The 16847-nt window shown below is 37.2% G+C and overlaps 1 protein-coding gene across 1 annotated transcript in view; it reads left to right on the top strand.

The window, feature by feature from the left end:
• Positions 1-511: 511 nt before the first annotated feature.
• LOC124308748 (monocarboxylate transporter 10-like) overlaps positions 512-16847 on the top strand; it is a 122124-nt gene continuing 105788 nt past the window's right edge. Inside the window, exons 1-2 of the mRNA XM_046771759.1 lie at positions 512-1034; positions 5098-6374. Of these exons, the coding sequence (XP_046627715.1) occupies positions 5651-6374 (724 nt within the window). The 5' untranslated portion in view covers positions 512-1034; positions 5098-5650. The remainder of the gene's footprint in view (positions 1035-5097; positions 6375-16847) is intronic.

Below are 16847 nucleotides of genomic sequence, written 5' to 3'. Positions count from 1 at the left end.
GGAATTCCGCATCTTTGGGTAATTGATATTGTGCGAATTTCACCAACTTTAAACAAAAAAAAAAAAAAAAAAAATAACAATATTTTTCTACCACTTCAATTGCGCCGACTATCAAATTTAACGACAATTAGACTTGTTTGAAATTCAATCGGCATCTTTTTCTCCAAATTGAATTCCGCCATCCTTGGATAATTGAGATTCTACGAATTTCATAAACCTTAAACAAACAATAAAATTCTTCTTCCACGTGAATTGCGCAGAATAAAAATTACCAAAAATTCGACTTGCTTGAAATCCAATTTGCATCTCTCAATATCCGGGGATGAGCTTCCCTGGTACCTGGTCCAAGAGCGAAGGGGGGGGGGGGGGGAGGAAAGGATTTGGCGAAGTGCAGGAAGGGGAATTGGCGGGGCGGTTGATCGCAGGTCGCGTCGCGACGCCGGGCGTCCGTCTCGTCTCCTCGAATTCTCCCGCGGCGCAGACGAAGCCTCTCTTCTCGGCGAAGGTATCACAGCGGCAGTCCGCCGACAGACCGCGTGCGGAAAGGTCGTTGGGCGTATTTTATCCGTACGACGAAAGGCCGGCGAGTGATTTCGAGATTTGCCGCGCGCGCGATAATCAAACATTCAAATCCTGCGCTCGCGTTCACCGCGTTAATCCGCAATTTCACTGTCATTTCCACAAAATCCACCGGGACTCTCTTATACGAGATAATGTAAAAACCGATCAATCCATCGATCGGTTGACAAAATTTTCATCATCGACTATCACGAGTGAAGATATAAATAAACTTAATAAATCTCAAATCGAATGCCTTAAACGTAAACGTAGAAAATTTCAAACTGATATTCAAAATCGTTGTACAGTTATTATTTTGCAATTATTATTTTCTTGTTTCTTTTAGAAAAACATCGTATACGCAATATATTTTTGCGTACATAATGCAGTTTAAGGGATCGCGGAACAGCGGGCGTAAAAATTTAAAACCCACTGTCGGCGAGGTGATGCAAAAGTGGAGGAAAATCACTTCTCAGGTCCGTTTTTGCAATTTTTGTTCGACTAATCGTTTTTTTTTTTTTGGTTTCTTCGTTTTTATCGATCATTTTATATTCGTTTTTTTTTTTTTTCGTCCCTAGATTCTATGAAAATATTCACACAGGGTTATGATGACGCTTGTGCGTTGAAAAAAAATATGATGAGATTTCCATCGTTGCAAAATTTGATTCAATTTGTATGACGATCAATTGTTTATTGACATGTGTATATCATTCGAAATAATATATGTGACAAGTCTGTAATTACACATGTGTAAGTCTGTAAAAACACAACGCCCGCAGGAAATAAACAACGAAGCAAAGAGTTTTTATCGTCGTCGTCGAAATTCATTTTTATTTTTTTGTTTTTTTTTTTTTTTTTTTTTGCAAATTCATTTCACGAGTTTTATGGTATGAAAAATGTGGTGAACAATTTCCAAACCTATGAACACAGATGATAGATTCGAAGTATAAAATATGCGTAAGAAATAAAGAAAATTACATTAAATCTTTTCATTTCGATTCCGAACAATTCGACTAATTTCACAGCAATTCAAACTTCGCTGACAATTCGCACGGCAACATTTTGGTCGCAAAATATTGCGAAAGTAAGTTATTTCGGTTGATTTTTTCATTGCAACAAAAATTCTCTCCGTTCTCGTTCAGAAATAAGTGTAAAACAGAAGATCGAAGAACAGAAGAAAAAAAAAATTAAACAAATATATTGATACGAGTAAATTAATTTTTCTTGTTCTCTTTTTTTTTTGTCTTGTTTAACTCTTCTTTCCGCAAGTAATTAATCGGTACACTTGTACGTATGGTGTAACAAAAAAAAAAAGACCAGAAAAACCAAAAAAACGGAAAACGACTCTGAATGAGAATTAAAAAAAATTCTATGAATAATGAAAACTATATTTAGCTAAATAATTTTTTTGTACCGATTCTCGTATATCAATCGGTCAAATTTCATTATCCGCTGCACGTGTTACGTGATGCAAAACGACGAGCTTCGCGCAGGTTATTATAATACCCACACTAATATACGTACATATGTTGTTCAGGTATAGACACATTATACATATATGAACATAAATATAAATGCAAAGTATAAATCTGTCGGAGGATCTCTAATTTCAACTCACCGTATGTTTTATCGCTCTTGTTTCCGGTTTTCGAACACACGTAAAAAATTGAACCCGTCAATGTATTATAATTTAGGATAGTCCTGCCTAACATTCGTCTAGATCATTTTTTTCCTACGTCACCGTCACACCTACGATCCGGAATTATAAAAATTTATCGCGGGAAGAAAACTTCCGCGATCAAGATCAGAAAAAGTATGTCTTTATCAAGTTTTCTTTTTCATCCGTAAAACAATACGTCAATTGTGTAAGTATTTGAAGAAAAAAAAACATATATACATGTATACATGTGTCTTTTTCGCCATCGCTTTGTTACCAAATTTTATCGCCGAAGTGAAGTTGGCAAAAAAAAATCGGAAGAATTTATTCGAATGAGGAACAAAAAAAAAAAAAAAAAAAATCGTCCTTAATCGGAAACGCATTAATTGTGTCGATTTTTGCCAGATTCCAAATGCAAAAAACTTTGCGGAAAATTGAAGCTTCGGTTCGTGATTCGATACGTCTTATCGCGATTGTGGAGAATACTTGACAGAGAGATGATATCAAGCGGGAATGATACGTGATAAAATTAATGTGTGCAGATGAAGAAAAAAAAATAAATAAATAAATAAAAAAAATACAAATATTTACACATTGAACATCGATCAATATCATCGATAAATGATGGGGGGGGGGGGGGGGGGGGGAGGAACGGACATCGAATTTTCAATCAATTTTCAATGTATCCTCTTTTTTCTCTCTCTCTCTCTCTCTCTCTCTCGATCTCTCATTCTTTCTCTCTTTCTTTTCTTTTTTTTTTTTCATCCTTCTTCTTTTTTCTCCACACACAACGCGTGTATTTACGATACGTACAAAAATATAGAACGGATTAAATTTGTAATTTCAAAGACATCGAATGTAACACAACAGTTGGACTATAGGTTATAATGATATACGCTTATAATGATTCCCGGGGGCAGTTTGAATGAAATTTGCAATAAATCGACAGACAAAGTGCAGAGATTGCGAATATATATATATATATATATATATATAGCGTATGTAACATAATAGTTTCGCGGTTATCCTTGCCCCCCCCCCCCCTTCCGACAATATCAGCTCTGCAAAAGCGCCGGCCGATCGAGTGAATCACCGAAGTAGCGATCGTATACGATATAGCGTTGATAGAAAACTTTCTCACTGAAGGTATAACCTACCTTACCTATATATGTATATATATATATATATATATATATACATACACATACACATACATACAAGCATACACCTTCTCACACTCTCGCAAAGCCACATTGCCAGCGACGGTACTTGCAGTAGCCTGCAAGACGTTGATTAACGCGGTTGAAAAGAAGAAGAAGAAACAAAAAAAGAGTGAAGAAAAAAAAAACCGGAAAGAAAAACGAAAAAACAAAAAACGAGAAAAAAAAAAACAAGAGGACGATCGATTTTTTCCCCCCTATCCTCCAATCCAATCTCTCTGGCTCTTGCTCTGCGCTCTGTACGCAAAAACGATTCTTTCCCTTTTCTTTTTTTTGTCGTCGTCGTCGTTGTTTTTTTTTTTTTTTTTATTTTTTATTTGACTAATTTTTTTTTCTTCCTCTTCTCTTCTTCTACCTGTGCAAATGCTCACGTACGCTATTCGGTACGGAGAGAACGCGGGACAAGGATGGAGGAGAGTTAGAACAAGAAACGGAAAAAACGTCTAGTGAAAAGATAAAAAAAAAAAACAAAAAAAAATAAAAAAAAAAAAAAAATTAGAAACAAGGAAAGGGAACCGAAACGAAGAAACGGTAATAAGTTAAAGCTATGTAACATACCTGTATCGTTTCTTTTTGCGCATACCTGAGGATGTTGAGAATGCGCTCGGAGATCGGTTTTTGGTCCACTCTCGCATGTGTAATAGATGTGAATATAAAAGAGTTGGAACTCTTGCTCTCACCCACGCACAGCCTGAGCGCTTGTCTCGTTTTGCTTCTTACAATTTATGTTTGTCATTCAATGAGATATATCTACGTGTAATGAGCGCTCTCCACGTGTTACAGAATGCGAAAGAGGAAGATGAAAAAAAAAAAAAAAATCGTTTGCGGCTCAAGCCGAGTGATCGATTCAACTCGACCCGTTCAGTATAGAATGAAAATGTTTATACGAAATGACTCAGTTTTTTGTGTACGGAATACAATTTTTCGACGATTTTAAAATTTTTCGGACATGTTTTAGAAATTTGAATTTTTGCCTTTCCACAAAGTCTGCGGTTTTTCTCGCAACGCGAGAATAAATTTAGAAAACAAATAGCGGCAATCGATTTGTAAGAATCGTATATAATTGACAATTATTTGATACGCAAATCAAAATTTTACACCATGGTGTACAAAAAAACGCGAATGGATTAAATAAACTAGTTTTTATGAACAAATGGTCAAATTTTTGCAGGAAACACATTTTGACAAGTGCGCGAATGAATTTGAACGTCTACTTATATTCGCCCTCAATTTTTTTCGTTATCCGTGTATTGCGTAAAAGATAATTTCACGCAAAATACTGGTCAAAATTAGCAATAAAAGAAAAAACAATTATACCGCGTCGCTGCAGGGTTTTCACCGTGAAATTTTTTATCGATCTGAGAATAAGTAACTTTTCGTACTGGTACTGCGAAGTGATAGAAACAACAGCGTATACTCGAAAAATAATTGTACCAGTACGGAAAATCATTGAGAAGAGAAAAGCGAACGAATTTGTAGAACTTGTACATATATCGACGATGGAAAACTCATAACTTGTGTGAATATTTAATCATATTTCCGATGTGAAACAATAACGAAAGAAAACAAAAATGCACGGATTCGTAACTAGCGACAAAAATTATGTCGAATGTATTTAAAAGAAACAAATAAAAAAAAAAAAAATATGTATCGATAATATAGGTGCTGAAGGAGAAGAGAACAACATCGTCGAATCGCAGTGAAACAGATAATGCCGGTGACGGCAACGAATACGAAATAACAGTGACCCTGTATTGATACAGTCATGAAGTCAAGTGACCGGGATGATCGGTGCGCGTGTAATTGGTAACCAGAAGAAGAAGAAGAAGAAGCAGAAGAAGAAAAAGCGAAAAAAGAAACCAGCGTGTAAGCGTTGAATAGAACCTGACCTGAAAAAACAAAAAAAAAAAACAAAAAAGAAACAAACCACGCGAAAGACACACCGAAAAACTACTAAAGCTCGTGAAAAATAAATAGAAAGAAAATGTAATCCAGTGAGTGAAGAGAACAAAACGAAAATAAACAAATTACGCGTGATCGAGGTGACGTGGGAGAAGATTTGTGTTAAAAAAAAAAATAAATAAATAAATAAAATAAATGAATAAACAAACATCGGTAAAGAGAAATATGTCGGAGCGTTACCGAAGCAAGTAAGAGACAAGTTTGAAATTTCGCGTGATCCTCGGGGGTCTGCGGGTCTGAACTGGGGAAGCGTATGATGGACGCTGTCCGAGCAGAACCCGGCAGGACACCCCGCGACAAGGATCGTACACAGAAACTTATTCGCGTGCCAAAAAGCCCGACGAAATACGTCTTCAAGCCCGAAGTGGTGCGCAAGGTTTCACCTACGCGTCAGGCCCAAACTAACCGCAACGCCCTCTGCCGTCAGGACGCGACGTTCTCGCCTAGGGCCCAAGTTCATCACCAGCACGAAAAGGGGGCGCGCAGTCCGTGCAGTCCCGAATCGGCTCTGCGAACGGCGACGTTCAGGTGCGAGGGATGCGGCGAGACACACGATCGCCTCCAGCATCATCATCGGCAGGCGAGATGCCGAAATCGGTGCGATTCCCCCCTCGATGAGGCCCACGATCTACTAGCTCTGCAGGATGCCGCCACAAGGCGATACCTTCAGGGCCCTGAGGCCTCCGGGGGGCCCCCCATCCTCTACAGGAGCAGATCGCTACCGCAATTATCCATCCATGACAGCGGACTCGGGAGCAACGAACATCCACCTGGAAGACCATCGTCGAGGCTCGTCGCCGATCTCAGGCAGCTACTCACCCTCAAACAGCACTATTATCCCGAGGGAGGATGGGGCTGGGTCATCCTTGTCGTTGGCGTTATGGTGCAGATATTGTCCCATGGTATCCATGGAGCGAGTGGTGTCATTCTACCCCAGGTCGCCAATCGGTTCGGACCTCGTGTTGGACTTCAGTCAGGTTTGTTTAAGCTTCTTGGCTACCGTGTTGTTACGGAATATTTTTCGGGGGTGAAATGGAATCGGAGTTGCGGCAAAGTTGGATCGATTCGCCAACGCTGCAGCGGTTGGTCGATAGTGGTCGAATTCGTCAAGTATCGTATGATGAGGTATACTTGGCAACACGTTGATTCAATTCATTCTTGATAAATTTTTAATCAGTTTTAGTCTCATCCTCCGTTCGTTTGAAATTCTAAACGCACTTGAAGTCAGTCAAAGTCTTTATTCAGATTCAATTAAAGTCTTACAGTTGCACTCTTATTCAGAATTCATTTCGGGTCTTGTTCGGAGTTGATTCACCTCGAGTCAGTTGACTTGGATTCGGTTGAACTCTTATTCGGAATTCAGGTCAAGTCGGTTGACGTCTTTTTCTAAATTCACTTGAAGTCGGTCGAATTCTTATCTTGAATTGACTTGATGCCGAGTGAACTCTTATCCCGATTTAACCTGAAGTCAGTTGAACTCTTGTCCGACCGACGGCCTGAGTCAGCCGAAGCTACTTCACGCAGTGAAATTAAAAAATGCCCGAGGTTCTATGCACAGACTTTCAGATTGATTCTGACGTATTAAAGGCCATTGTTGTAATCCGCTACCGATCGTTGACCATGGGAGGCAGACGCCATAGGTGGCCTTGAATGAGTCAGAACCAAGTCCAGGAAGTCTGTCAAATACGCGTTCAAGTTCAGGAATTTCGTTCTACTACCAAAGACCTTGTCTTTGTAATACGAGAATCTACCGAACATGATCACGTCATGCGATATCTGAGGTTCATAACCTTTCTTGACTTGACCTTACAGAGGATAACTGTGGATAACAATGCCAACGTCATCGTCGTAATAACTTCATTGTCGTATCCATATTGTCCTAAATTGATTTTGATTCATTTCATTTTCCGTTCCCGTTCAGTGTTAATAAATATGTATCGTTCCGAGGAAGACCTTCACTCGGGTCGAAATGTTAACAAATAAATGATATGACGTACTTCACTGACCTACAATTCCAATACTCATTACTCCACTGTATCAGCGAGGTCAATATCTCAATATTCTTCGTAACCTTTCCGTTCGTCGTTACTGTTTTGCGTTTGAACGAGATTAAAAACACTCTGAATATTTTCGGAGAACCATCGTGTAATATGGATTCCAGTACCAACCAACCGTTTGACAAGTCCTTTTACCAAGACGTTGTGAGCTATGGGTGCACGGCGTCGTAATGGTCGCGAATCAACAGGTGGTACGATGCACCGTTGCACCTTAATTCCAAATCTCCTTCTTCCTCTCTCTCTCTCTCTCTCTCTCTCTCTCTCTCTCTCTCTCTTGGTACCTTGGCTTTGTGAGAAACAGCAAGAGTCCCGCGGCTCATACATCCCGTGTAAGATGACCTGCCTACATGAGTTTTATGAGTTTCGATCATTGGATAATCGATCGATTGATGGATCGGCCGGCTGATTGATCGATCGATCGATCGGGGCCATGTTATAAATCGCGCGTGTCTAACCGCGAGCCTTATAATCGTTACGAACCAACTCGGTAGGTACACGAAATTATTAACGAAATGAATAATAAACGATTCCGAGTTGAAACCTCGACGGATGATGGACAAGACCTTGTTTCTTTATCTGCCTTCTCTTTCCGGAAAACATTCAAGTGGTGAAAAAGAATAAAACACGTCTTACCTTGAACATTCGAGGCCAACGACCATCTGCAATCCATTTCCGCTATTTCTTACTATCGTGCTCTCTTGTGATTTCGTGGTTCGAAAATTGGTTCAAATCAAAAGTTGGAGTGATATTCGAGGATGCGTAGAGGCCGAAGAAGAAGAAGATGAAAAACGATGAAGATCGTTCTCGCCGATAAGATTGACGAGATTTTTCGATTCTCAAACGGTTCGGGGACTTGTTGTTTGTCTTGTTTCACCGGAGTCGATCGAGTCGCGTGTATCACGCGCTTTTTATCAGTATCATCGAGGAACGGACCGTTTATAGGCACCGAGGTTGAAATGTTGGCCAATTTAGAACCGTGTTTACAAGGGCGGTCGACACGCCGTAACTTTCTCCGTTACGGGAAGGAGTCGCGGTGAGAAAAGGAGGGGACAAGGCGATCCTTTGATAGGCTCGCAAACTGACGCAGACACACTCGTGGTTCGAAGGAGGCCGGATGCATCGGAAAGTCGATAACCGGACGGACCTCCGGATACCGGGAAAAAAAGAAAAAAAACAGGCGGCTCCGTTTCCACCGACGTGCCAATTTCGTGCCCTCCCCCAAAGAAGAAGAAGAAGATCCCTTCCAGAAAAGGAGGAGAATCGGAACGACGTTTATGGGTTGCACGCGTCAATGGCTGCTGCATCCGATGATGAAGTTGTCGCAAGTATAATCGAAGAACCGGAGAAGAGAAAAAATACGTTACGGGAATAATATGGAGGGGGGAGGTCGAAAAAAAAATCATTTCTACACGTTATACGTGGAACTTTTTTTTTTATATGGTCACAAAGAAGCAGAAGAATAAGAAGAGGAAAATAAAGAAGGTGAAGAACGATCTTGAGGAGAAAGGTTCTTTCGGAAATATCACTCTTAATATAGAAATTCAAATAGGGTGTTCATTACTTTCCTGGTTGACTAACTTTTTCGGACTTTGAAACTTTTCCGAAATTACTCATGAAGATTTCTTGACATATTCAAAAGAAGCTTCGTGTTTTTTTTTTTTTTTTTTTTAATATTTTGTCAGACTTTATTAAACCATCTTGTCTAGGGTTTTATTTATTCATTTTTATTTATTCATTTTCTTTTTCTTCCAAGAACTCTTTTCCCACTGTTTCTCATGTTTTATGAAAATCGTTGAAGATACATTATTTACAGACCACGTGACTTTCGAGTCGATTTCAAAGAGCTTAAATAATTTCATTATAATTCGGTAATTCAGTTTCAAAGCATATTCGGCGATTCAGGGGGGAAGACTGGGAGAAATTTTTATTTCCGGTTACCGCTCGGTCCTTAATTATTTTCATTTTTTACTACAATCGACAAAATACAGTTCTAGGTAGAAAATGAAAATTAATTTTCTAGCCGTTACCGGAAAGTCTAGTATCCGTTACTATTCTCTCTCATTACGATCACTGTCGCTAGATTTTCTTGCAACTGTTGCGAAAATTTAACGCTCGTGCAACGATAAATTGACGTCAAAGCTTTGTTTAACTAAAAATGTAAAGTAAGCCTTACAAACTGATTTTGCATTGCAATAACCAAAAAAGAATCGACGATAGCGCAAAATGTTTATACGTACCTCGTTTTCCGTAATTCCAATAATATTGAAACAGTTTTTTTAACGATACCTGTTTTACCAAAATTTTCCTAGTTACTGTAACAAATGAAATTTTTCTCAATGAAGCGAATAGAAATCGTGCGAAATTGGGAACCGGAAAACTGGATATCGAATTGGAAATTTTTGTTCCGACCAAGAGAATCGTACGATGAGGCTTGTTATCGACTTTTTTCAGTGTTTTCTTTCTTGATTCGCAAATTCTTTGAACGCAACGCTGCCGGAAACTGTAAAATAAATAAGTCTGAATTCTGGTTGACGAAAGCTCGTCACGTGACGCTTGATTTCGGGAAAATTGACACTGTCTGAACACGTGTGTAAACGTTTTGCTTCTTCTTATTTCTTTTCAACTTTTTTTCAACTTTGTTACATGTGCGAAAATTTCCGACTGAACGAGAAATGTTTACCGCAGATTTCGAACGTCTCGGTCTTGCGGAAAACTTTCAGTTTCTTCGTATATATTATTATTCGCAGCTTCTTCTCTCTCGGCTTTGAAGACAAACTATATGTTTACTCCAAACTTCTATTTTCATACGTTTATCATACGTACAAAAAACAAAATGAAAAAAATAAATCCAAACTTAATGGTCGATTTTTCCATAAAATTTAGCAATTATTTTTATCTCTGGCGATTCTTCTTAAATTGGTTACCAGAACTTAATTCCATTGGTTTTTAAACCGAGATTAAAATAATTTTCATTTATTTACACGATTTTTAATTAAAAATATGGATGGTGAAAAAAAAAATTGTACCACTTCGCGTAGATCGATTAGAAATTAGAAAAAAAAACTTGTCGAGATTTCTTCTGAAGTAATAAGAAATCACATACTGAAATTGACGGTGAAATGTATTTAAAATCATTGTTACCGATCTTACGATTTCTATACACGTACATTATTGATTTGTTTGAAACATAGAGAGTAAAAACCCTTTTTCTTTTGTGGATAAAAATCTTAAGGTCAATTAAAGCTGCGCATAAATTCGTAGTAACGACCGATCGATGAACGTAGAAAATTCGCACCCACAGCTAAACTGAAAAAAATTTCATTTGTTACAGTAGCTGGAAAAATTCAGTAAAACAAGTATCGTTAAAGAAACTGTTCGAATATTGTTGGAATTAGGAAAAACGAGGTACGCGTAAACATTTTGCGCTATCGTCGATCCTTTTTTGGTGATTGCAACGCAAAATCAGTTTGTGAGGTTTACTCTACTTTTTTAGTTAAACAAGGCTTTGACGTCAATTTATCGTTGCACGAGCGTTAAATTTTCGCAACAGTTGCAAGAAAATCTAGCAACAGTGATCGTAATGAGAAAGAATATTAACGGATACTAATTTTCATTTTCTACCTAGAACTATATTTTGTCGATCGTGGTAAAAAATGAAAATAGTCAAGGACCGAGCGGTAACCGGAAATAAAAATTTCTCACAGTGTATAAAAAAGAAGAAGAAAAACAGAAGAAAATTCAAACGAATGAAATCGCTTTCGAGAATTTCGCACGAGGTACACAATAAAGCCGGTGTTTGATTTTGTCGGGCTTTGATTCATGCAGCGTGCTGAAATTAACTCGGCTGCGTATCAAACGCTAATAACAGGTGCGCGTGCGTTCAAAACTAGGACTTAATGGCGGATGTGTTTGTGTATGGAATCGATGTTTGTGCTTGCGTGTATAATTGACGGACGATGCAGACCTGCAATCTCGCACGCGATATTAAATCGCTGATCTGCCGAACGTTCGAACAACAGCTTAAATTTTCTTCCACGTAACGGGGCGGATGCCAGCTTTTTTTATTTTCATCAGACACGAATCGCGACTAATTCCAATGATTTTCTCACGTCACTAACCATTTTTTTTTTTTTTCTCTCACCGGCCATGCGACCGGACATTTCTTTGAAACTGCGACCTCAAATATATTCGTCGCGAGCTTTTCACAGTTACAAAATTGGTGCAAAAGAGTTTTCGAGAAAATTTTGCAAGGCTTTAAAAAAAAAAAAAATAATTAAAAACTTGACTTCGTTTGGGTTAATAATTCCTCGATCGAAGAATCTGTTCGATTTTTTTATTTTTATTTATTTTTTTTTTTTTTCGTACCCGAACTGTTAAAAAATAAAGCAACGACTTGTTCTTTCAAGCGATTTGCACGAGAAGTAATTTTAAAAATCTAAAAATAGAAGTATCGTTCAATTCTACGATCGAATCGAAAAAACTGTACGGCTATGTTCGTTTGTGAAAAACAAAAAAAAAAAAAAAAAAAAAACCGATCCAATTTTCCAAATCAAACAATTTTCCTCGCTGCTAATCATCGTTATCGTTATTGTTATTATTACTATTACAATGCGAGTTACGAGTGCCTAATTCTTCCTGGATATAATATCGTCGATAAATTACGCCAAAGGCTAACCGAGCTCCGATATGTGTTATTATAATAACACAAAAACACACATGCCGATCAAAAGATATCACGGAACCAGATTTTGTTTTAACGTATTCGTTAAGCCGATTAAGTTATACGCAGACAGACGGACAGACAGCCTATCTATATATATATATATATATATATAGTTGCTCGTCGAATTCTCGACGATTCTTTTCTTGTGCCAACAAATTACAAATCGGCGCTTTTGACGTTTGTCACTTTCCTGTATTTATTTCATTCTCTTTGATTTGCCATTTGCAATTACCGCTTTGCATTCTTTGCTTTTTCTATTAAATCAAACGCGAAGCTAATTGTAAGCTGAGTGAAAGAGAAGAAAAAAGGAAAGAAAAAAAAAAACAACCATAGAGAAAACAATAAAATTTCATTGTATCTTCTTTTTTTTTTTTTTCAACTACTAACCGTTATTTTTCTCCTTTGTTTTTTTCAAATTTTCATAATATATTGTTCAGTTTGTAACATTGAAAATATTAAACACCAAACGATATTTCAATTTCCTAAAACAATTGATATTTTTATTGTTAACAGTATTGTTATTATCCTCAAATAACGAGCATTGAATCGTAGGCGAAACATCACCAAGTCACGTCGTTATTGTTTATGAATGATATAAACGATTATAAACGGCGTTGTAAATATGAGGAGAAGAAAATTTAAACAGAGTTATTGCTCGCCTCTATTTTCGCAACAGGAAACCCGTTTGCAGTTAGTCCGTTACCACCGGCTTAATACCTTCAAATCCTTCCACGCTGTTCGTGTACCTACTAATATATATATATATATACATATATGTATATAATATATATTCATTCCTGTACAGTCCTACGAAATGTGCACAGATGCGTAATAACAAGAGAGACGGATGCTTTTGACCAGATGCTTTGGACCTTTATCAATTTAAACGCCGCACCGAAATATCCGTCGGTCTAAAACAGCAAGAATAATTTAGAAAATAAGTAGCTTGAAATTTGTTGCAAGACATTTTATCTATCGATTGTCTAAACGAGTTGAAATTATTTTTTTTTTTTTTTTTCATTCAAGCAGATAAGAACTGATATGGATGACAAACCTGAATACCGGTTTTTTTTTTTTTTTTTATTTTCGCAATGCTTTCCGTCACCCCAAATGAAGAGATTTCGAGAGAAAAATTTGCAAAACAAAAATAAAAATACTGCAACAATATACAAACTGCTGAAAAAAATCGATTTATTTCTGGTCATAGAAACGGAAGTACAAATTGAATGGGATATGGACATTTTTTACGTCCATCGTTTCGTTGTAAAATCCTGTAAGTTTTACATTTTTTCATCGAGCCTAGGAGAGACTAAGATTTTTTTGAAAATCTGTTGTTCGGATTCTAGAGGTTCGAAAACGTGAAGATTCGTGTGAAATTGGACGAAATGGGTTTTCGAACGAAGCCAATACTTTTTTTTTTTTACATCACGCAAGGTGGTAAAAATTAGAAAACGGCGTGGGTTGTAAAAGGAAAAGAATTTAAGGAATAAAAAACGGAAATTCGTAGCAATATCCTAACACACTTGGAAACTTGAAGATTGTTGGGATGAAGATTGAAAAAATTTTTCGTGTACAACTAACAAATAATTTTTACTTTCTGATGGATTGAATAAAAAACTCGAAGCTCTTTAAACGTTCGAAAAGAGTCGAAAAATCGATAGAATGAAAATTGAAAATACCGTAACAAAATTGAAAAATAACCTCCTTATAGTTGGCTGAAAAAAAAAATCATGAAAATCTTAGAAATTTGTATCGTCAAATTGATTCGAAAATCGTAATTTGGAAAAACTACGAGTAAAACGAGAAAGGCGTTACGACCTGTACATCAAATTAGAGTGTAAAAGAAAGAAAATATGAAAAAGAAAAATATCCCGCTCGATACTTTGGATCAAAAATTTTCTCCCGCTTATCGAGTGTGAAATATTCGCGAGGTGGAAATTTTCTAGTTTTCTAAACTGCGTTGCAGCGCGACAAACAAGCCATGGGTTTCTCCGGATGGGTTAAACGGGGCTCCGTAACCTTTCATGCAGAACTGACAGCGCGAAACGACGGAACGTATCTAGTTTTTGCATCGAACTGCACATCCGGACTAGGGCAATGAGGCGATGCGGCGTCGCGTTATTTCAGAGAAAACGATGCAAAATGTGCCGGATTCAGAATTCAGGTTAACACAATCCAGATCCCGGACCATATTCCTGTTCTACTTGATATCCTTTCTTTCTCGAAAGCTCCTTGTTCCTACTTCAGAATCCAGGGTGCACAGAATTGTGAAATTTTTACGAAAAACTGTAAAATAAATGAGGATTTCCTGTGTCAAAGTATTTCGAATGATCCGGGTTATTTTTTATAACCCCGTAACACCCCCTGAGTGAAAAGTTTCGGCGAGAAACATCGAATTTTGAATTTTTTTTTTTTTTTTTTTTTTTTGACTTTACACTCACCATATTCGATCCGCCATTTTGGATTTAGAAATGATCAAATTCTGACTTCGGATTCGTGATCAGCGACCCCAAAAACCCGCGAGAAACAATTTTAGGCGAGAATCATCGAATTTTCACAAATTTTTTGATTTTACAGCCGCCATATTGGATCCACTATTTTTTATTTAAAAAGTATCAAATTCTGACTTCGGATTCGTGATCAGCGACCCAAAAAACCCCCCCGAGTAACAAAATTGAGGCCAAAATATTGAGTGGAAAAATGTGTGACTTGATAGATTGAGCTGTTTTTTTTTTTTTTTTTTTTATGATTTTTTTTCAAATTTGAGTTAAACGAAAACATTCTTCTCGCATTCAAATCATCTTGGATTAAACGTTTAAAACAGGGAAATTTACGCGTATATCTTGACAAACGTGAAGTAGTATACGAAATTTTCCGTTGAAAATAATCTTTCATGGCTACTTTCGGGCGTGATAAAATTTATAAAAAAAATACATTGTAACATTCCGTCGGTCATAACGGGTAAGATTAGTTTTTTTTCAAGATGTCGAGATGTGAAATTTACGTAAGAAATTCCATTTTTAAATCATCATATCGCTAAATCCTGACGGGATGAAAATAATACGTCGTAAATTCATTCGTTCAACAGCTTCTGACGATAAAAAAAAAAAATCAACTTTTTTTTTTTTCTAAATTTGCCTATCCGTGAATATTATCAAGTTTTTCGTTGGCTGAACAACGAATTTCATTCGATTTCAAACGGTCAAATGAATTTACGGCGTAACATAATTATTTGGATAAACTTTTTTTTTTTTTTTTTATGAAGGAGATAAATTTTTCCTTCAATTGCAGATTCCCGTTGAGTCGATAAATATTTTTATTCCTCGTTTAGTCTGTTCGGTTTCATGTTTACGTTACGACGAATATCGGGACGCTGTTTTTTCGGTGTAACGTATAACGGCACCGGGGGTGAACCATTGATTCCGAAATCCTGGATGGGGGAGATTTTGGTGATGAATAAGATCGCGGGATGCGGAAGGGGAAAAAGCACCCGGTCCCGGTTCAAAGTCGTTGGTTGAAACCAATGAACCGAACGAACTGCATCAGTTTCCCGGTTAAGCGGGAATATGCTGAGGACGATCGTTTTTTACCATGAATCTTAACTCACGGGGTGTTATTAAAAAAATCCCCCTCCTCCTACCCCTGCGAAGACATCCACGTTATTCAGGGGCGAGGCGTATGGATCAATCTTAAGCATGAGACGCGTCCGAAATTGAAAAGAGAAAAACTGCAGATGACATTTTTCACAAGGTTGAAGTTTGTAACGTTATTGTAACGAAACGTTGAGGAAGATTCGTTATATTTTTTATTTTTTCGTCGACTTCGAAGGAAATAAGATTTCGAAATATGAATATATCTTGTTTTATTACGGCTTATTCAATTTCAAAACAGTTCCAAAATAGTGAAATAAATATTTTCCATCGGCACAAGTTGCGATAACGTTAGTAACTTCAACGGGATAATTTTTTTTCTCATTTCAAGGAAACCGGGAATCGAATCGTTACTCGAATTATTCACTTTTCATTACACAGCTTTTTTTTTTACAAACACTTTATTGGAACTGTTTAAAATTTGCACATACATAAAATCTGCTACCGGTCTTAATTTGAGATTGATATCTTTTATGTTCAGATTGTTTCCCCAAAAACTTACAATTTACGTGAAAAACATATTTACGCGGAGCGTGGTAACTTTATCGGTAACGAATAATTTCTCAAATTTTGAAGTTTTTTTTTCAATCAATTTGTTTCGAAGAAAAACAGACTACATTATTTCGCAACAATTACTCTCGAGTATTGAAAATCTTCTTCTATACCATCATAAATGGTAAAACACCGCAAAGTAAAATACCGTCAAAGTTGTCTAATAAATAAAAAGGGTTTGAAATATCGAATACAGATGAATTGGTTTTTCGTCAATTACTCCACAAAAAAATTCCACAATCCTATTTTCTCCACCATAGTTGAGAATTTGTAAAATTTCCTACGACAATGGAAAATTTTCAACGTGATTTATCACACGGTCAAAGATCCGGAACTCGGGCATGACTTTGCGAACGCTGTACCAATAGCTCGTTAAATTTGATCACCTCGCGTTACACGTACAAAAGAGTCGGCGCATTACGGTCTTATAAGCCAAGCATCGAATATACATTATATAGTCACGTTGGA

Source organism: Neodiprion virginianus, chromosome 7, assembly GCF_021901495.1.
Source record: "Neodiprion virginianus isolate iyNeoVirg1 chromosome 7, iyNeoVirg1.1, whole genome shotgun sequence".
In the NCBI taxonomy this organism is placed as follows: domain Eukaryota; kingdom Metazoa; phylum Arthropoda; class Insecta; order Hymenoptera; family Diprionidae; genus Neodiprion; species Neodiprion virginianus.
The sequence above is the reverse complement of the archived record's forward strand: the minus strand, read 5'-3'. Positions and strand labels throughout refer to the sequence as shown.